The sequence below is a fragment of the Seriola lalandi genome, unplaced genomic scaffold (assembly GCF_002814215.2).
Source record: "Seriola lalandi dorsalis isolate HSWRI2012SDOR001 ecotype SW California unplaced genomic scaffold, Sedor1 jcf7180002054516, whole genome shotgun sequence".
In the NCBI taxonomy this organism is placed as follows: Eukaryota; Metazoa; Chordata; class Actinopteri; order Carangiformes; family Carangidae; genus Seriola; species Seriola lalandi.
In genome coordinates, this window is record NW_019525069.1 from 261266 (window position 1) to 282857 (window position 21592).

At 40.8% G+C, this 21592-nt stretch overlaps 1 protein-coding gene across 2 annotated transcripts in view; it reads right to left on the reverse strand.

Annotated features, from left to right (window-relative positions):
• Nucleotides 1–21592, reverse strand: part of adamts14 (ADAM metallopeptidase with thrombospondin type 1 motif, 14) — a 51794-nt gene extending 30202 nt beyond the window's left edge. For both annotated transcript variants that reach the window (XM_023413387.2, XM_023413385.2), the window contains exons 1-4: nucleotides 20870–21592; nucleotides 20021–20442; nucleotides 6671–6827; nucleotides 2498–2694 (exon numbers count right to left, since the gene is read on the reverse strand). In XM_023413387.2, the coding sequence (XP_023269155.1) occupies nucleotides 2498–2694; nucleotides 6671–6827; nucleotides 20021–20442; nucleotides 20870–20948 (855 nt within the window). In that variant the 5' untranslated portion in view covers nucleotides 20949–21592. The remainder of the gene's footprint in view (nucleotides 1–2497; nucleotides 2695–6670; nucleotides 6828–20020; nucleotides 20443–20869) is intronic.

A 21592-nucleotide genomic window follows, 5' to 3' on the forward strand; every position in this document is an offset into this window, starting at 1 on the left:
CATGCAACGCTGATCTACCAAAGGTCATCGATTAATTGGTGTGGCTGGACAATTCACAAGAGCCCTGAGGTGAAGTCCAATGTTTTCATTAATGAGGCAGCAGGGCCACCCAACAGCTGTGATGTTATTTCTGTCTGAAAGCTTAAATCTCTCCTGCTGCTAATGATGAAAGCATATGCAAACAGATCAAGTATTGCTGTGCTTTATGAAAATAAAAACCCTGACACCAATATGAACATACAGACCTCAGAGCTTTGGAGCCTCTCTTCTGATTGGCTGACTGCTTTCTGAGTGACTGAATAAATAAAAATGTAGCAGATTTCGGGTAAACACAAAAACAACATCAAATCCTGGTGGGTCCAGGTGGGACGTGCTGGGGACATAGTTGAGGGCAGTGACTGTATAGTTGTGACATCACAAAGTTACAGAACAATATGGGACCTTTAATATGAAAAGTGATACTGTCAAACCTCAAAATTTCAGTATCCGTTCTAATGCAAACTCATAAGAGACTGACATGTCCGGAAGGTTCAGCTATAGCAAACAAAATAACTGCTAGTGCTACTTCTTTGCTAAAAACACCCACAAGTGTGCGTCAGGTACCTTTCTCTGGGGAAAAATTATGACCATGTAGAACAAAAGCTCTGCCACTAAAGAAAGGCTATCTTGGCTTAAGTTTAAATTTGCTCTGGGAAGCAGGGTTACACCCAAGGCATTTAAGCAAATATTCCATTCACAGGAGCCTTTTCAGGTCAATAAATGCTGTAAAGAGCACTCGAGTGACCCCAAATTCTCCCAGATTTGTTAGGAACTCAAATTCCTAGACTGGTCCATGCTGACCTATATACATGCCGGAACTGAAACAGAGAAGCTCTTTGGACAAATTAGGAAAGCATCAAAAAATAGCATCATAAAAGTTGCGTGGCAAGTTTTGTAAACACAGAAGTAAAAATTTCTTTCCTGAAAGGACTCAGGTTTATGCATTGAACCTTTGAAAAGCTTTTTGGTGAGTCCTGCTGAGGGATGGGTTAACCCCACATATACAGGGATAATTACAAAACCAGGAGGAGCACACGGAGAGCTGGATTGGGACTGTTGTGGCTAAAAATGAGAGAAGCAGCTGTGGGCTACAGGCGCTAGGTGTCACTGGCTTGTGTACAGCATCACATCGATGTGGACAAAACCTGGTCGGCGCTCAAACAACACGGCCATTGTGCGGCAGGCACCTCAGCAGTCACCTTGGCTTCGCGCAGACAGGATGTTCAGTAATCAATCCCTCAGGGAGAGTTTCTCCAGGTGGTACTACACATTCTGCAGCCACGGAGCAGGGATTCAGAGGGATTTGAGTGGGCAGAGCTCTTTCAGACACAGCAAGCCTGTGGCTTACGGGTGGAACTAAAGAGTTTTGACCCTCGTTTGTTTAAACTGCACCTTTCTTTCTGGGAGTTGCACGTTTCTCTCATCATATTTTACTCAGCATAAAGGAGGTTATATGGATATAATTTTACTTGATTCCACTTCTTTGCCCATTCAATTTAATCTCTAAGGATTTCCTCAAATTATTTTGCTGCAATTGGTCTGAAACACTTGTAAGTGCCTAAAAAACTTAGGAGGACTGACAATTATAGAATGTGCTCTCACAGCCACTTCATAGTATAATATATAATCAGCAACGGTCATTAAAAATCAGACATTTCTCCCTGCTGAAGACATTTGGGGACAGAATGTGAATGTAATATCCTAATTAAATAAACACATCACTCCATGTAAGCAGAGCTTGGCAGTGCAAGCGGACTTCTGGCACTGGTTTCCATGACTGCCCAGCACAGCTCCCAGTCAACTTTCTAATTGGTCTAGTGCAGCTAATCAGACCACCATGCAGGGTCCAAATGGTAACTGTTACAGAGTGAAACCAGCACCCTGTGAAAATCTGACTTGGGGGATTTGGGCCCAGTAAGTAGATTAGGGTGGTAGGAGCTGGTGGAACCCGTAATGAATGAGCTGAGAGTTTCTTTTTTCCCCCTCATCTCAGTGGTAATCCATAAACAGCTAAAGAAAGCGGGGGTCTGGGGAGAAGTGTGGCAAGGTCTGATGTCAGGGAGGACATGGAGGCGAAAATATCTCAACAGGTAAATAAAAACAAGATCGACAAACTCAGCCACAGGGATATTTATACAGCTGCAATGTCAAGGAAATGAATCTGCAGCTCTATGATAATTAGTTCATTTTCCAAGCAAAAGTGACTTTCTTTGTATTATCTCACAGCAATTTAAATATCTTTCGATTTTTGGACTCACCTAGGACTTTAGGAAGTTGTGATTGGTATTTATGGATATACAGAATACAATTTTATAACCAATTGTATGATTTCATAGACCAAATAATCTGCAGATCAATCAATACTGAAAATAATAGATAGATAATATTTCATGTTGGAAACAGGCAGCAGGTGGTGAGTATCTGATGAGCATTTTCTACCAAAATCATACAGACTTACTATGTTCATGAGTGTGAGAACGTAATTCTGCACATGCTCCTTGCCGTGGAAGCGCACCACAGAGTCGTCCACCGCCAGCAGCACCTCGATGTTGTAGTCGTCTTTCTTCGCGTGCCTCCTCTTGCGCTCAGACTCAGACAGTTTATGCTCGACAAGATCCAGAGCCGCGGGGAGGTCAGCGATCCCAAAGTCACCAACTGCAAAATATGACCAGCACATAAACAAGTCAATGAAGACACTGCGGGACCCATGACGCGCATGTATGATATTTCTTCTCTTATTTCGGCTTATGTGCAGTGATATATATCAGCGTCAAACTCGACATAAAAAAAAAAAATCTGTCTTTGAGTCCCAGGATGAGCAGGGGGAGTCCTTTGGGAATGTGACTGGGCTGCAGACTTCCAGTCAAAATCCTCCCCTCAGACTCATAAATCGTTGGCCTAAAGAGTCAGAGGTCTATTTCTTCTCTGGTCCACATTCAGCCAAACTTTATGTGCATTCAGAGAGTGAATCCCAAATGGGTCACACCAATTCCAAACAATTCATTCATGTCATAAAGCATCTGTGGCTTTGTATGTCAGATATGAAAACACACACACACAGACAAAAAAAATAAATAAATAAAATATTTAAACTGTGTGAATCTACAAATTCAGGCAATGTCACAAACTGTGAGCTGAAACAGATCTTGCGAGATGAGATGTCAGAGGAAAAGAAGGTGACATGTAATGATTCACACGTTTGGAACACACACTTGATAAAATGAAAATTGAATTGCTATCAAGTGAAACAAACACCACAGGGGCAATAAACAGAAAGCACTCAGAGAGAGTGCATCACTGCCAAAGCTGCACAGTCACGATGTTTTAAAAATGTTTAGTCTACACCTGGATCTGCATGAAAACACGCACAGTAATAGACATTTATGAGATACATGCGGTAATTATTATCAGCAGACCAGATTTTCATTCAAATCTGTTGCAAATTTGTGACGTTCTGTTACATGAATAACCGAACACATAAACAAACCCATTTCTTTGATGGGGGTAATAATATGCTCACATGTAATCGTAGGAAGAACATGTCTGGCAGTAAATTCCCTTGTTCAAACATTCATGCATCATAAAAGCCTGGCGTGTTGCTGGAAGCTATGAATTATTGCAATCTTTTGTAAAGACGGTACTGATTCAAGCGTCCCAGATACAAACGGAGACATGACAGATTATGCATAATCCACTGAACAAGGCTTTTTTCAGAAATAGAGTGCAGAAAAATGAAAACAAATATAAATGCCGTGTTTTGTAAAAACCCATTATATCAGCTGGCTCCAGGTAAATCTCCTGAAAAGCTATTTATTCTAAATAAATATAGATAAGAGCATAAATGCACAACATGTTGTCCTGCACAGAGTGACAACATAGGCCGATGAGCAACAGTTGGTAGAGCAAATTACAATAACTGCAAAGATTGAACTATTTTTCATAAGAAATAAACAAAATAATTGTTTGCAAAGCTATAACTGTAATTAATACCACATATTCTTATATAACAATGACTGAAGCATGGCTAGGGACTGTAAATGAGATTGATGGAGCGTAAAAGTCATTTCACTTCATGTGAAATTTTGACTTGCTGTGGGAAGATTATTCTACAGACTGTTAGCTAGTGTGGAAAAAGCCCCATCACCTGTTTTAAGCCTGAATGAACAGTACTGTGAAGGAAAAATATCTGACAGACAAAAAAAAACACAAAACAAACAAAGGCGTAACAGTCTGAGCAACACCGCACATACAGGACACTAAAGCTTTCCTCTCAGAATAACATCTTACAAGAGTGAGCCAGTGACTCAAGGTATTGTTTTACTATTCACAGGTATAGGAATGGAAAAGGTAAATATGGCAACATTATTCAAAGCTTTTCACAAGCTGGATGCAGATCCAACGTCAGACAGCTGCATTACTTTATAGAAGAATGTAGCCTGTAAAGACAAAAATGAGCAAAACGGATTTCACAATGGCGGTGAAAAAAAAAAAAAAAAAAATACTTGGAAAATGTGAATGAGAGACTTGATTAAAATTGTTGCGCGGGATCTACGAGAGCGAGACGGCTGTGGAGTAAAATGAAAACACCCATACATCAGGTTTTTACAAGTTGCAGACAATGGGAAATGTGAGTGAATTAGTGTGTACAGCGAAAATCTTCCACCAGATGCTCAAGCTATTGTTGTAGCAAGGAAGGAGCAGAAGAGGAATTCATGATGGAGTTTGGTCATTTGACTGTGAAGGAAAGGTCACCCCCCCCCACCCCACTACCACCCTCTCTCTCCACACTGGCTCCCCCCAGTACTACCATTGGAGCCTAGCATTCCTTCACTTCACCAGGTGGTTTAGTGAGCACTGCCTCATGTGCTAATACACATAGAGCAGTTATAGGGCTTTTAAAAGCTGCAGAGTTAAGGCTCTTTTATGCTCCACGCCAGATACGCATACGGATACGGATGGAGCCTTCTGTCCGTACACTGTCCGTTCATTTCGTGTGTATTTCTGCACGTATCCTGGAAGCTTACAGATACGGACCAAAAGTAGCAGTACCACCAGAAACCGTGGGGGGCGGTGTCGAGCAGTGTAGCCCAAAGGTCAAGCCAGACTAGCAAAACACAACGAAGAAGAACACTTTGGAAAATGGCAGAACTTTTTGAGGAAGGATTGTGCGAGTTGGTGAGAAATTATAAACATATACAGTATATGATGATACCTCGCTGGGGCACAGGGATAGACAACACTACAGAACAGCTGGATGGAGATTGGATGGGGACTGGATTTGAGCTGGCGCCCTCTAGTGGATGCATTGTTTAACCTCACTGTGTGGTCAGTGACGGTTATAACGTTTAAAGCGTACGCATCTATTTTTGTACGTAAAGGAAGCATAAATGAGCCTTTAAAAAGACACACCAAACGCTGCAAGGTTAAGCGACTCTACTGGTGTGTCTTAAGGTTTCCATTCATTTCATTTCAGTGTGTAAATCAATGTCTGTTTTATATTAGATCTTTGTTTTTTGTTGCCATTGCACAAAGTACATGTAAAACAAATTATTATTATTATTATTATAATTAAATGGCAGAGAAATATAAATAAATGATAATATCATGGGTTAGGATGAAATTGCGGAATAGAATGTACGTAGCAGGGTCATATGTACAGATAAATAAGAAAATAAACATCATGGTATAGTTAGGCTCACAGTCTGAGGTTGTAGTTCAGCAGGGGAACAGCTGCTGCTGTTATTAAACCTGCTGCTGCGGTTGTGTTTTTTTTAATATATTTTGCAACCTGTGGGCAGCAAAATAAGCTGTGATTACAACTTTGACATACAGTTTTATCACCTTCTACAGTTGAGAACGTGTTTACAAATAGTTTTCTATTTGCATGGCCAGCACACACTGAGCAACATCAGCATCCATCTGGAGTCATGTCTCTGGCCATATGAAGGAATTTAAGTCCAATATTTACTCTACTTTTAGCTCTGGTTTCTCTCTCCACCAACTCCTGAAAAAACATCTAAATGCCAAATGCTCCACTATTTTCATTTTTATTATTAATTATTATTGTCATATTAAGTTAGAATCTATTTAAGTGTCAAAAAACAAACAAAAAACATGTTGTACCTCATTACTATAATGAAACCTAAATGAACAATTATTAGACAGTTCATATTCATTTTCATTTTTTGGAGAAATTCTTATATGCTAATATGCTTATATTTTCATATCATATAGAAATGATAGCAATTACATTTGAACTTCATTTTCTGCTGTGGTGTAAAGTATGAATGAAATAAATGGGCAAAAACATGCAAAACCACTGGTGCTTTAAATGCAGTCACGCAATGTTCTATTTCTTTAATGCAGTTGTGCCTTTAATGTGTGATCTGAGGACAGATTTCCCTCCTAATTGACAGTGAAGCTGCACTCTATTATATCTATCCATCTATGAAATAATTCTTTCTATTGTGAACCTCCAGCCCACTTACACATATGCACTTACTTACTCTTAGACACACAGTCATAACACACACACACACACACACACACACACACACACACACACACACACACACAAACCCACACAGTGCTTTCTGTTTCCACTGACGTCACACTCCCTCTCCTTGCCTACCTTCATTGTGGAGGTCCTGCCGCCGCTGGCCCGTCTCCCGCTTGATGGCCGACCTGCGGTAGACCACGTGGACACGCCCCTTCACTTCCACGTCCTGCTGGCCCTTCTCAAGGGGCTCGATGAAAAACTCCCCATTATCAGTCCGGATCAGACCTGCCTGGAAAAAGAGGGCTTCAAATTAGTGCACCCCTCCTCCTTCAAAGGACAGTAATTCCACTGGAGCCAGTAATTATAGTATGCCTGATCAATTGGAGGATTTAGAGAAGGGCTGGCTATGGGGAATGACGCAGGTAGACACAATTTGGGGCCCTTCAAGACCTTCACCAAGATTTATTGAGTGTCATCGTGATTTCACCCTGAACGAGATGATGAGTAGCAATGTCTCAATTCAACCGTACGTTTCCATCTGCTTTATGTTTTTTTTTTGTTTGATGAATTCAGACTTAACCCTTCGATTGGATACTCACACAAGCTCTGATATCAATCTGCCATGTTCAAAGCCTATAGTGAAGTTTTAAATTTTACTTTCTAATGTACTCACTTTCTCTCAAACTTCCTGGCATGCTTCCCTTCAATTAGCGATCTCTGACACTTCTCAGAATCCGCTAATTCAAAAACTCAACATTTCTTTTAGTCACACTGAATAAGGGTGAGGAAAAACTGTCATGTCTGCTCCCTCTAAGGTGGATTCCTCACTGAATGGTTGTTGAATGCCAGTGGCAGCTATGTAATGACGGCCTTGTATTCTTTCATATAGTGACGCAGTGACCATATGCCGACATTTACTGCTGATTTTCATAACTACAACAATTCAGCTGTGGCTTCACTGGAAATATCACAGAAAAAAACACTATAATTCACTAAAATGTCACATGAAATGCAAGAAACACTGCAGTCAAATATTTTTTTTCTTTGACATAATGGCATGTGGTTTGACACTTAATAATATATGTTACTGTGGCAGAGGATGCGGCTGACATTTACACACATTGATTTCCAAATAGTGAACATCCTCTTTTTCAGGCTTGTCTCCTGTATACTTAATGTGAAACATCATGATATAAGCATCTATGAACAGTACGGTTTAAGGTATTTCAGATATTAAACCAATCTGCATTGATTCCGCACAAGCATAACGTTATATTTTGAAAATGTAAAAACATATTGTGCAAAGCTGACATACTGTTAGTAGTCCTTTCTTTTTTGGTGACTCTTGCAGCCCCATTGATGAGCCTCATTATTACAGTGTAATCAAGTAATTAAGTTAAGTGGAATTTCTCTCCACACATATTTTTGGCATTTTTCTACTTCTGTTTTTTTGTTGTTTTTGTTGCATGTATTTGATTTACATCAACACAACAGTAGTAGTTTAGCAGATAATCCTACTAGGTAATGTTGTGAGCAATATTAGGTCTTTGGTCAGTGTTCATCGTTATCTACTAGAAAAGAGTTAAAGCGACTCAAATTGACAATTTTATAATAACAACGAATCAATCGACAATGTGAAAAAAACAATGTGGCAAGGGGGCGTCGTGTAGCGTAGTGGTTTAAGCAGGCGCCCCATGTGTAGAGGCTACAGTCCTCGCTACAGTTGGCCCCGGTTCGAATCCCGCATCGGACGGCCTTTCGCTGCATGTCATTCCCCCTCTCCCTGTTTCCTGTCACTCTCCACTGTGCTGTCCATTAAAGGCATAAAAGCCCAAAAAAAAAAAAAAAAAATGTGGCAAAGTGAAAGAGGAGCTTCATAGCGAGTTTCAGCTCACTGTTTATCTGTCCCGCCCACAACTTTTCTCTTCTGGTTCACTCTGGTTCACACTCTCTATCCATCATATTCAACCACAGCAGCTGCAGCAAAAAAGCTCTGAAAAACCCACTGTACACCGCCTTCTGAGCACCAAACAACAGACAGACACAGTTAGCAACTAGCTGGTGAACATAGCGGAGCTTTTAGCAGCTAAAGAGCCAAACAGGAGTTGGTAGAGACCCAAAACAGAGCTAAAAGACAGCAAATATTCCACTCACTTTCACAGGGTGGACACAAACACAACTTCAAATGAACGATAATGTCGCTCGATAACTGCTGGATGTTGTAAACACAAAAATGTTTGCTAACTGATAATATGTCAGTGTTGTGTTCCAAACTTTTTCCCGCTGCCCCCAAGTATACATTCTTGCACATAAAACTTTTCCCTCCAAGTTGTATAATTGCTTATGTAAGTGAGAGTGCTGGAAGATAATGTCCAGAACAGACTATGGCCGACTGGACATGACATACTGTATCTCTCTGCTTTGTACGCCGGGTTAATGGAAAATCACACATGCCACCTTTGCTCCCTGTTATAGCCTGTGTGTGTCTGCTATATTAGCCTTTGTAGAAAGTTTCTACCACCATCCATTAGTGTGTGCGCCTTCTGCCTTTTCATTTGTTTGGTCACGGGAGGGCAGAGATGATCACAGCTCCCACACTGGGGGAGCGACAGGGCGCGCTTCAAACACCAGTCTATTGCACGGGTGACACATGGACAGACATTTTACATCCACACCACTTAACCGAACCTACATGTCTCCAGTGGGAGGAAAGTCACAAGACATGCAAAGAGGAAACCCACGGACACACAAAGAAAGGCCACATGTTTGTAACACATTTTCCTTCTTTGGGTACTTTCGTGAAAATGTAGTTATGGAGCGTCTTGGTGGAGAAACTGTGTGATGGTGCTCAAATGCATCCAGGGAACATTGTGCAATCATGTTTCCTGTCACAGTACCATGAACTGTGCCCAACTGAGACCAAGTGCACCAAAATATCCAGAGGTGCTAATTAATTAACATGTAAGTAATAACTTGTACTTGTTAATTAAGGAAGAACACATAACCCAATGTGACCAGTGTTGAGCAAAAGTAGTTGACACATTTCTTTTGTGTCACCATCTTGTTTCATTAAGGTTAATGAGCACAAAATGTGCTGTCTGAACACACAGCACGCTGCAAATGACATTTCTCATATTCCTGCTCCTCACTGAGAAAAAAAAAATCCATCCAGCCTATCATTATACTCATGAAGAAGGCACACCAACAAGATTTTGGCAAGAATGTGTGTATTTACAGCTGCAAAAAGAAATCTAAATACAGTGCAGCAAAGAGAACATTGTGCCTGGGAAGAAAGAAAGAAAATCCTCAGCAAGCCGTTGCTCTGGACTGACAACACAAGAGCCATGAACTTAAGGGTAGACATATGACAGTGAGGGCAAAGAGGAGTGAAAGAATCTGTCCAGCCCCTGACCAGGAAATGCCAAGTAAGACATGCTAGAATACTTCCTCTGTGGTCTCTTATTTCAGCAGTGGGTGGAAAGTGAAGCCGGGTCTGTCTGTGAGGGGAAAGAGAGCAGCCGCATCTGGAAGGGCCTACAGAGGAACCAAATGTAAACATATGTACGCGGCATGGTAAAGTCTGGGCTAGGCAAGGACGTAGGTTTGCTGTCAGATGTGGGGGAGGAGGCACAAAGTTATTGGATTGAAGGTCTATGTTCATTTCTGTCTTATTAACGGCTTCATCCGTAAGTAATAAGTAATAAAGACCTGAAAATGATTATGTATTTGCATCTATGACCTAAAGTCAATTACTGCGTCAAGAGCTCCGCCCTAGCACTGATTTAGAACTGAAACAAGGTTAATCGATTAACAGAAAATGAATCATGAAATGTAATTTATCAAGAAAAATGTCATGACATTTGCTCATTCCAGCCCCTCAAATTTGAGGATTTGCTTCTTCTCTCTGTATCATATCACTGTAAGTTGAATATCTTTGGGTTGTGGACAAAATAAGCGTTTTTGACAACATCAGCTTGGGCCCCAGGAACTTCAATGGACCGTTTCATTGATTTAAAATCACATCTTTTAGGTAAACATTATAGATACATTGTCACATGTAAATCAAAACATACATTTTTCAGCAAGTAATGTCTGCAGACTGCATTAATCAAACAGTTGGGAAAGCTTTGTAGCCTGAGAGGCAAAACCCAGGGCGGCAAAAAGTACCCACGCTGTTGAAGGTGACACACATGAACATAGTATCTGTATTTTTAGCCGTGTTAGTGGCGTGACTTCAGGGATGGTAATGTCGGGCGATCAGCTGATCCACCACTTCGGTCCAGACTGAAATATCTCAACAACTATCAGGCGGATTATCATGAGATTTGGTACATACATTTATAGTCGACTCCGGATGAATTGCAATAACACTGGTGATCCCTTAACCCCAACCGGTCAACAGACAAAATACCAGCAAAACTAATGACAAACAGATGCCTCAGCTGAACTCTGTGTTTAGGGCTTATTAGCAAATGTTACTATGCTAAAGTAAGATGGTGAACATGGTAAACATTATACGTGCTAAACATTAACATCGTCATCGTTGCCATTCTCACATTAGCATTTAGCTCAAAGCACCTCACAGAGCCATCAGCATGGCTGTAGACTCTTGTTATTAACTCAAGCACTTTTCTCATTTGGATCATGACAGCTGGTCAGCAGGAGGAATCTGTTTGGAGGTTGTGATGTGAAGTGATGTGGCAATCCTCAAGTTACTCTTATGTGATGTGAGCGTGCATACAACTGGGATCATTATAAAAATCGCTGCAGCGCTTAGTGGCGGATAAAATGTATATCAGCGAGAGGTTACAGCCAGCTCCTCCTGCCTCTGCATTGAAAAACGCTCTGAAGTCGATGCAGTGAGGCATCCAGCAGCATCAATGACACCGTAAAAAAAAAAAAAAAAAAGGGCAAATATAGCTAACCCTTAAGCTCACCAGTGCACTAAATTCCACACGTTGGTAAGAGCAACTTTGAAGGAGGATATTTACTGTATGTAATTTCAGGGAGACTTCTTTCTGCTCTGCAAACTAGCAGCTGGAGACTGTCACCTGCTTAGTGCAGCATAAACATTGAGACAAAGAACAAATGAGGTGGGAGCAGGGGAGAAATCACTTCACTGCAGGAAGATTTCAAATCAAAGAAATATGTTATGCATGAATACGCTCACAGATAAAGGGTGTAGCTTTGGTTTCAGAAGTTGGGGGGTTCAATGAAGTACACAAAAAAGAAATACTAAATCACTAAAAACCATTTAAGTTAATTAAGCAGAGACACCCACATATACTGAGGGCAAATATGAGTTCACTGCATGTGTGTTTTAATTAAGTCACTAAATAAGAAATTACACAATTATTGGTTATTCTAATTTCCATAATATTGGAAGTGTAACAAAAACTACAAATGCTATATTCTCAACCTTTTTATCATAACCCTACTTGCTGATTTTTACTACTATGCGCATGATGCTTTTCAATCTTATTCTTAACTGATGTTCAGTTTAAGTGTCTTTTTTTTAAACAATGGCAACTGTAAATTCAAATATAGATTAAGTGATGTTTTTAACCTAAAAAAACATAGTTCCCATGACACTTTTTCAACCCTGACTGGTGTCTGTAGGTCATTTCAGGATGCATACTACCCCGACAACCTCCAGCAATAAGATAGGACAGCCAGTATGCAGCCTGAAAGGCAAGACCCCAGGGCAAAAAAGGACATGAGAGCACTGGCCTGAACCACTTGCTGCTGCTCCTCAAGCTATGAGTGCATGGTGATAAATGAAGGTGTCACAGATTAGTATGTCAACATGCTATCAACTCAAATGTTCTTTCATCTGGACTGTTGCAGTAAAGAACAAGGTTCACAGCGATTTGAATGGGGAAATATAAAAGTGAGTAGAACAAAAACAGCCAAGAAGAAGTACTTTTTCTTCACAACACTCAGTACATGAATAAATGTATATAAGTGGCAGACAAAAACAATGTCACAGCATACCACTGACATTAAGTTGCGGGGATACACATCAAACATGGTGGTCTATTTACATCATCTCCTGAGGTAATCTGATGGAGGTACATGATGGACAAACACAATCTAAAAATAGAAACAAGTGCCACAGGCCACGGATGGTTGAGCTGCAACGTGTAAGGAAATCAAAGTCCAGCCATCATTCCAGGAGCTTAACCTGTAATTTGTGGCGGATTGTTTAGAAACATGTCATTTGGGTCCCAGGCACGCTCTTTGTTGATCCGTAAACGAGGGACAGAGGAGGGAGAGAGTAAAAAGGTAATCCACTGTCAGCCACTGAGCTCAAGGTATGCACTCTAATTTTTGTGAGGTCACACGGTTTACTATTATGAACTTTAGGCACAAGATCTCTCAGAGTGGAAGAAAATGAGACTTCTGATATAATATTCATGTACGAGACACAAGACATGCAGATGCTTCTTATTGCTGATGTTAGATAAAAGCATGTGTGGTACAAGCAGGAAGATCAATAAGCCAGGGGAGTAAATCATGGCTCAGCAGAGTCGCGGGTTTGAAATAATCGTATGAGACAGGTTGTGGGAGCAGGGGATTACTACTTGATTCCTTATTATCAGCTTTCACATCTCACTGTGCTGGGCCACAAAGGGCATGCATAGCTGGTGATCAAAATGAGGATTATGAAGAGAAAATTGGGCTTCTAATCACTGCCCCTCATCTGCATGGGACTGGTACCAAAGAAGAAAAAATAACTAAATTAGCCATGAGGTAGAGCACTTTATTGAAGTAGTGGATTATCAGGCTACTATGAATGGGTAATTGCTTTTTATACAAAAACTATTCTGTTTAAAAGGATCGATGATGATGATTATTATTGTTATTATTATTATCATCAGTAGTAGTAGCTGGGTTGTAGAAGAAGTGGTGGCAGAAGGGGAGATTGTAGCAGCAGTAGTAGTAGAAGAAGAGGAAGATTCCTAGTAGTAGTAGTAGTATTCCTTATCTCTTCGTTATCACACATGTTGACCGAGGTGGCTGGTTAGATTGAGGTGATTTAAGAGGATAACTCACGGTGTAATTTGTTAATTTACTTGCTACTGCTAACTCGTAACGCTTCAGGAGATAATACTGTTGAAATCGTTTTGTTTTTTTTTCTAATGTACATTCCACATACATCTGTGCATGTGTGTAAAGAGTGCACCCAACATCACAACTGATGTCAGAACAGTGGAAGCTGAGTCGAGAGGCAGCTTGACAAGCACACCGTAGCTGAAGCTAGTCACCCGTCAAAGATCCGAGGATTTTCCACAGCGTCCGTTTGCAAACGTGCAAAAAAATGTTGCTCCACCCTTTCCTTGATTAGACCCACATTTTGTCAACAGGACATGGCCCCGCCCATGAAAATGACAGAAACGATAGATGGTAGTCAACCTAGCTGTAGCGAGAAGAGGGCAGTAAATTACAAGATGACATGCAAACGCGCAAATGGGACACAACACTGTAAGGAGAGATATCGCTTCTACTTTGGTATCATTCTAATTGATGTATATTTCTATCTTTAGCTGGTCAACCACTGCTTGCATGGCTTGCATGCCCCTCCATGTATCACTAACAGTACTGGCAGAAAAGAAGTAATTGTAATATCAGCAGTGGTAATAGTGGAAATAGCGGAAGCTGTTGAAGTGACAGTACAGCAGTAGCAAAAGAAGAAAAAGTAGTTCTAGTCTGTAATGCTGTAGAAGAAATAGATGCACTACTAGAAGTAGTGGTAGTAGTAGAGGTAGTTACTAGGTAAGTCCTAGAGGAAAAAGTTGCTGTAATGTTGTCGTAGTAGTAGTGGTCGTTGTAGAAGTTGCAGCAGTTGTTGTACTAGTCGTGACTAGTGATTCTCAATATTGTGTATATTGTGTGTGTGTGTGTGTGTGCATGTCCTGTATCTCAGTGTTTGAATGAAACAGACGTACAGTACCTGTTGCAAATCAGTATTAGACTGAGAGGAAATAAATCACATTATTGGCTGAGATGTCGGGCTTCCGCTGATGGAGCGCTTAATTTAGTGACTTCACCTCTGTGCCAGGGGAGTACTGGAACACCAGAGGATACTGGAATACTGGAGTGGGACCAGCCCTGTACAGAATTCCTGCAAACATTCATGAATAGAACAATTTATGCAAGCATTTTCCATCTCCAATGGATGGAAAACTGCACCCCCCCATCCCCACCCTAAAAAAAAGTAAGCTGACTGACTGTTGACTGTTGCTAGGTGGCTCTCTCTCTATTTAACCGATGGACACAGAAATAGCGCTCTTCCGACTGCGGTTATCAGGCACTCGTGTTTCCATCACACATGTAATTCAATCAGCCCGTCATCTGCGCTAATTCCCAACACATGAGGAGCTCCGGTATAATCATAGCCATCACTCATCGCTCCGCAACAATAGTTCATGCCGGTCTGGGGCGCGCAGCTGTTGCCATCTAGCAGGAGCTACAGCCGGAGAGGAAAAAGATATTTCAAACGCTGACAAGTTGGTCAATTAAACATGAACTGTATCAAAAATGAAACTGAAAGTGTAAGTCAAGTCATTTTCTATCCAATTTCATTGCAACCTCAGCTGACAGCCTGGCAGTGCTGTGAGGCCCAATAAAGATATTAGATTCATTTGCAGCTTCACCATATGCATGTATTATCTGTCATGTGCTTGGAATGCCATAAATCCTGCACCTCCGGGCACATGGCAGAAAGTTAACATAATCTGTTACTGGTGATGTCATGCCTCGGTATTTGGGAATCATCTCTGTGGGAGCAGGCCCTCTGCGGAGGACACACAGATAGCAAAGCTTATCATGGAAATCCAGCTGTATCGAAGCACGGTTAAGAGCTGTGATGACTGCAGGAGTGTTCTTCAAGTCTGTATGTCGTTATGGGAATAATAAAAAATAAAAAAAATTTCTATGCAGCTGTGATATACAGTAAATCTGCTGAAATGCTCCATTACAATATGTTTCTGTTTTCTATAAGGGATCCCATCAAACATACTTTTGAAGATGTAGTGCGGGTGGTACGTAGGTATACAGTACAGTCCATCGCAGAGATTTGGCCCGCATGCGGCAACCTCGGCAAATGATTCACGTTCTTATTCCTTTCAAACTCCTTTCATCAGACATGATCTCCTCCGTGTGCCTCAACATCAAGCAGACACTTCAGACTAAATAATTTGCCTGTGAGCTGTCTGAGCACCTTCAAATGCTCCCAAAACACCCCTGCAGGCACAGACACGTCTATGTTTACGTTGGCTTTGATGGAAGGAAATGCATGGATGATATTTCTGTCTGTCTAGTTGCAGCTTAAATGAAGAGTTAGCCCAAATCAGAAGAAAACATCTTTCCACACGTGCGTTGAGTGGTATCTAGGTATCTTTGCGGATAGTTGTGGTTTTGCTTGCCTAGTCTGAGACTTCTGCCACCACCGCAGTAAAATAGAGGTGAATGCAGTGTTGTTCCTGATGCTCGTAAAGCTTTGAAATCTGACATTTGAAAAAGGTCAACAGCAGCACGTCTTTCTGGACACAATGTCCCCGAAACACTACATAATGCTCAGACCTCAATGACAGAAATGTAACCTGGAAACTGCCTTTTACTGCGGGTAAAAATTGCTGAAAACTGACAACAAAATTTGATGATTTGTTTGAACAAACCTTTGAAGGAAATACATATCGCACCATTCTGTCATACTTCAAGCATCTAACATAATTGAAACAACACAATGAGTGCCATATGGGGAAGCAAATCCCAAGAAATGTTAGATAACATGCTTCAGAGGACGAACGTAACCAAGCTTTACCTACACATGTATAGAGATGGATCTCAGACATCTGGTTCTAGACTTCTAATATGCCCAATTAACCTTTGGTTTATCTTTTGGCTTTTGCTGGGATTTAAATTCTAAAGAAAATTGCTGTGACACAATTAATTTGTTGCCTGATTTCGGATGGTGCGACTGGTCATTGATCCAGTGTCTCATTTCGTCAATATTGCATTTGTTTCCATTGTTTCACTACAAATTGGGGCACATGATCGGGTTGCTTTCAATATCTTGTTGTGCAGAGTGAAACATATACAGCCATATATATTCATGGCTTTATTCAATAACATAGCAACGATGGATTCTCCTGAATAATTGAACAATACTACTGGCTTTTACCTTACACATATTTCAGCTTTGCTTTTGAGACTACTATGTGAGCTGGCTCCAAATACTAAAATACCATTACCATAATTACCAGATTCCTACTTGTAAATAGCAATTATGTCAACATCCAATTCATAATTACAACTATGAACAGAGGATTTATCTGACAGCTCCAATACGTCCATCTTACCTACTTCATGATACGGAAGTCCCTGAAAACTAAACAAACATCGATGCTTCACGTCACGCCAATCTCAATCGTTCATCAGGAATAAACCTACACTCAGTTGCCAGTTAATAAGGTACACTTAAGAATAAATAAGTATGATATGGCTATCTTGCAATTAATCCCACTTTCGTGAAGATTATATATAGACTGCATTAGTATCAGCTGGGTGTACATCGTCAGGACTGTTCATCTCGACTTCTCCAATGACATCAACATCAGTCAGGAGCCATAAACATGAGTGTCTCTCCCATCTCTACCCACGCATATGGCGTGAATGCGGCATTAAGACCCAAAGTTATCAGATAAAGTCATAATTCCTGAACCATTATAGCTTTTAGCATTAGTCTTTGTTTAAAATTCAAGAACGCTGAGACAGCCATCTTCTGTGCACTTAGGTTTGTAAGAAAGAATGCATTAAATCTCTCATATCATGTTTGTAGGTGAATACAGCTTTGTTCTGCAGTGCGTCACTTCTGGCTCTAAGTCACTGAAGGGCACACACAGTTGCCTTTCAGGAAATTACTTTGTAAGCAAGCACAGCATGGCTTTGTCCACACAAAACTCCCTGTTATGACATTGAGAAGAATGAAATGACTAGTTTTCTCAGCTTCAGTCTGCTTTGTTGTGTTAATACAGAAAAATTATGACAGTATGTGTGTGTTCTGCTGATGAACATAAAAAGCTGTACTGATCAAACAAACACATCAAGCGGCATGGAGATAAAATTATGGGTTTGTTAAAAATGTTTTAATTGGTGATAAATACAGACTTCAATCAAAGACTTGAGCTTTCTTACTTGAAATGTCAGAGTGTGTGACAATTTGGAAAAGTGAAAGTGTGTGTTTCTGTCTCATTTGGAGCTGCCGGGTCAGAAGGTTATCTGCACTCTCATTCCACACGTTATTTCTGTCAGAACAGTTCAGAGAGCTGACTCCAATTCAAATGTCACATGTGCGTTTGAAAATTCACTCTAATTTGCTTGACTGCAAACATCCATTAGTGGCTCAGCTCACCTCCCATCGGTCTGCACAGCCACGGCACAGCACGGTTTTAAAGCCAGAGGTGACACCAATGGACTGCATTAGGGCGGAATGATGAATACATGGTGGTAGTGGAGGAAGACGCGCATGCACTGGATGGGTATACTGGAATTGTGGTCATTGATTTTGAATTGATTTTACCCTGATAATTCATGAAATAAGCGCTGTTTAAAGTTTGCTTCTTCAGTGAGGATGGAGCCCAACATCCACTTGGGTTTAAGTTGGTTTCATTGAATGAGACCTTTACTCCAATATATAGAATCAAAATGTTTATACAAACTTTTCAAACCAGTCCTCTAATATCGTCTTGTAAGTATCCACTGTCCATTCATATGCTCATATGTTCCAAACACTCATATTTTAGTTAATTCTGCATCCTAGGGTTGGGTTTTGATAGCAGAGTCAATGTCTGATCAGATTCAAGGTTGGCATAACACTAGAATTTCACTAAGCGCCGATGAAAACCAAGTCTCATATAGAATCTTTTACCTCTGGAAGAGCAATTTACAAAACATTCATATAGCAAGTTCCTGATTTTCAGCCATGGCCGACTGTCGCTTTCACCAACTGAAATGACAACGTCACTGACGGAAGTTACTATACATCAGTTGTAGATAATAAATATTAGTTCTTTAAAGCTGCTTTAACCAATATTTCAATATTAATAACTGATGAAATTACTAATTATAACTCATGTAGCTGAATGCACAGAGAATTATCACCCATGTCTGACGCTCTACAGAGCATTTTAGCATCTTTCAGCTCAGCTTTGGTTTTACAGCACACAACACGATTCTAGCTCTTTCTCACTGCCCTCAACAGTGTCTGAGAACATCTGTCCTCAGCTGTTTTCACTAGCTAGCGAAAACAACTAGCAAAAATAGGTAGTGAAAAGCTAAAACTAGCTAGTGAAAACAGCAGTTAGCAGTTAAATGTACAGATATTTTTCTCAGGGGTAAATGGAGACAAAAGAACAGCAAAAGCTAAAAAGAAGTGAACACGATTTTACATTTGCGGTGTGGGAGGAAACATGACTCCAAATACATGCTAATCTTACTCTGCATGATGACCATATAAAGTGTATCAGTGTGGTGCTTGTTTAACTGCCCCCAAGAGGGCAAAATCAATGAATAAGGGTTTAATCAACAAAATGAAAGTTTGTTATTGTGTAGCTTTGTGCTATATACAAGTCAACAGCCATCCTCAGCCAAAGGGCGGTTGTTAGAGAAAGAAATATGAAAGGATTCAGATTTGCTTACCAGATTTAATTATGGATTCATCTTCAATTTCCCAACCCTACGTGTTCTTGTGTCACTTCTCATGCACAACCTCTCTCTCACAACCCGCTCTACTCTAGCCCAGTCATTAGATTCCTGACAAACTCTTGGCCAATAGAAGATCAGGATCCAGACACTCAAACTGCCACATGTGCCTGCTGGTGTACAGACCAATGTTTTTGTTTGTTGGCAAAAATATGAGTGTTTGGAGGACACTGAGCATACAGATGGACAGCATAGAAATTATGCTGCAAGAGTGGTTAGAAGTCTCTGTGGAGGCTTTGATACTTTTTTAAATACAGTAAAGACTGGTCAGATTTAGAAACCATGGTTACTGATGTGACAGCAGCAAAGAGCTATCACTCTTGTGCTTGCTCATGGTAGAAATTGTTGGGTCTCTATGATTAATAAGTAAAGTTTAGACCTGCTTTATATGAAAAGTGCCCTGAGACAACTTCTTATGATTTGGCGCTACATAAATAAAGTTTGACTTGACTTGACACTCAAGCCTACACAGTGTTGATTGTTTGGTATTTAAAAGATGGATTTCAGATAGAGTATGTCTTACGTAAGGATGTTATACATGTTTCAGCTAAAGTCTGAAAGTATAAATGTCAATAACTGCATGCAAATGTATATGAATAAATGCATGCCAACCCATAACACCCCAAATTCTGTCTGACACAAAGAAAGCATCTTTCCTCCTGCTACATCTCTCTCTACGGGACTTACACATTTTTCAAGTGTACATTGATGACTTACCAGTCCGTCACAATTGCTGATAGCCACCGACGCCTCCGGCATGTCACTCACATCCCCAGTGAAAACACAGTACCCCTGGATACGTTCCTTGGCCTTTTCCTCAAAGTCCTCCTGCCATTCCACAAAAGCCCCTGGGGCCACCAGCCTCCTGTTGGCCCTCAGGCGGAGGTGCAGTTCTTTCCCAAACACAGTGACATTGAAAAACAAGTGCTGAGTCGAGGAGGAGGTGACCGAGGGCATCTCGGGGGCACCGCGGGCCACCCTTCTTTTACTGCCAAAGTCTGAGGGGGCATCAGCAGCAGCACCACCACCACCTTTACTTCCACTTCCAGCAGAGACCACGTGAGAAATGTACCGGCCATGGGAGTCTGTGCTGAATGGCACGATAAGACCATATTCACTTAACTTTCCAGAGAGTTTTTCTGATGAGACAGATAGTGTCAAGTGAGAATCACATTCACAGACCTATGGCAGGCATGTTCCGATGGAAAAATACTATAAAGCAAAGTAAGCTGAATGATTAAAAAGATATGCACAATATAGAAAGGATTTTAAACATATATGATTATGTTAAACATATAAAAGTAGCTCTCTTTATGAAACAGAGGCATTGTAAGGAATAAATACTGTGGACATCCCAGGACATCCAGTAGTTCAATACAATTTATTAATTTTGTTCATCCAGAACAGTAAAGCAGCCGTTGTATGTTGACCTATCAATAAAAAAATAGACCATAATTTATTTATTTATTTATTAATCATTATTCAAACACATTTAGACTTTGGAGTGTATTTCTACACACACAGGACAAAAGCACAGCATAAAAAGAAAATAAATGGATAACTCACCATGTGTTTCTGCAGCGAAAATATGCTCCAAAAATACGTGACTGAGTGAAAAGCACATCAATAAATACATACAATCCATAGCGAGGGCTACAGTGTGAGAGCTGCCACTTCAGCGCTGAGTTTTCCTGTCTGTTGTAAACTTTGAGCAGAGTCCTTCCTCCTGAAAAAAAAGAGCACAAATGCAGGAGAAATGTCCTCAGAGTTGAGCTCCAGCAAAGCAACCGGGCATTTCTGAGCGTTTCCCTCTAGACGCCAAACTGACGGATATTCACAAGTTGTTTCCAATCTTTTGGCCTGTGCTGAACTACATAGACCAAGACTGCCCCATCCATTTAGGGAGCTAAGGGGGGGGGGGGGGGGGGGGGGGGGGGGGTATCTAGGGTGCTGATGACGACAACTCCCCCGGTAAAAACCGGGACGGTTTGAAGAGGTAGCCCAAATCTTTTCTTCTTCTTCTCCTTCTTCTTCTTCTTCTTCTCTTTCCTTCCTCAGATAACTTTTTTTTCTTTCTTTTCTTTCTTTTTTTTTTTTTTTAAAAAAGGCAGGAGAGCAAGTTAACGCACGCCTACGCTGAGGAAAAAAAAAGTCGGAAGGGTTCAGATAAAGTGTGCAGAGACAGAGTGTCCCGGTGGTGAAACATCTGCCGTCCAGTCGTGCACCATTACGCACCAATGGTTCGGCTGCGGGACTCACAACTGCTCAACTTGACGCCACTACCAGCCA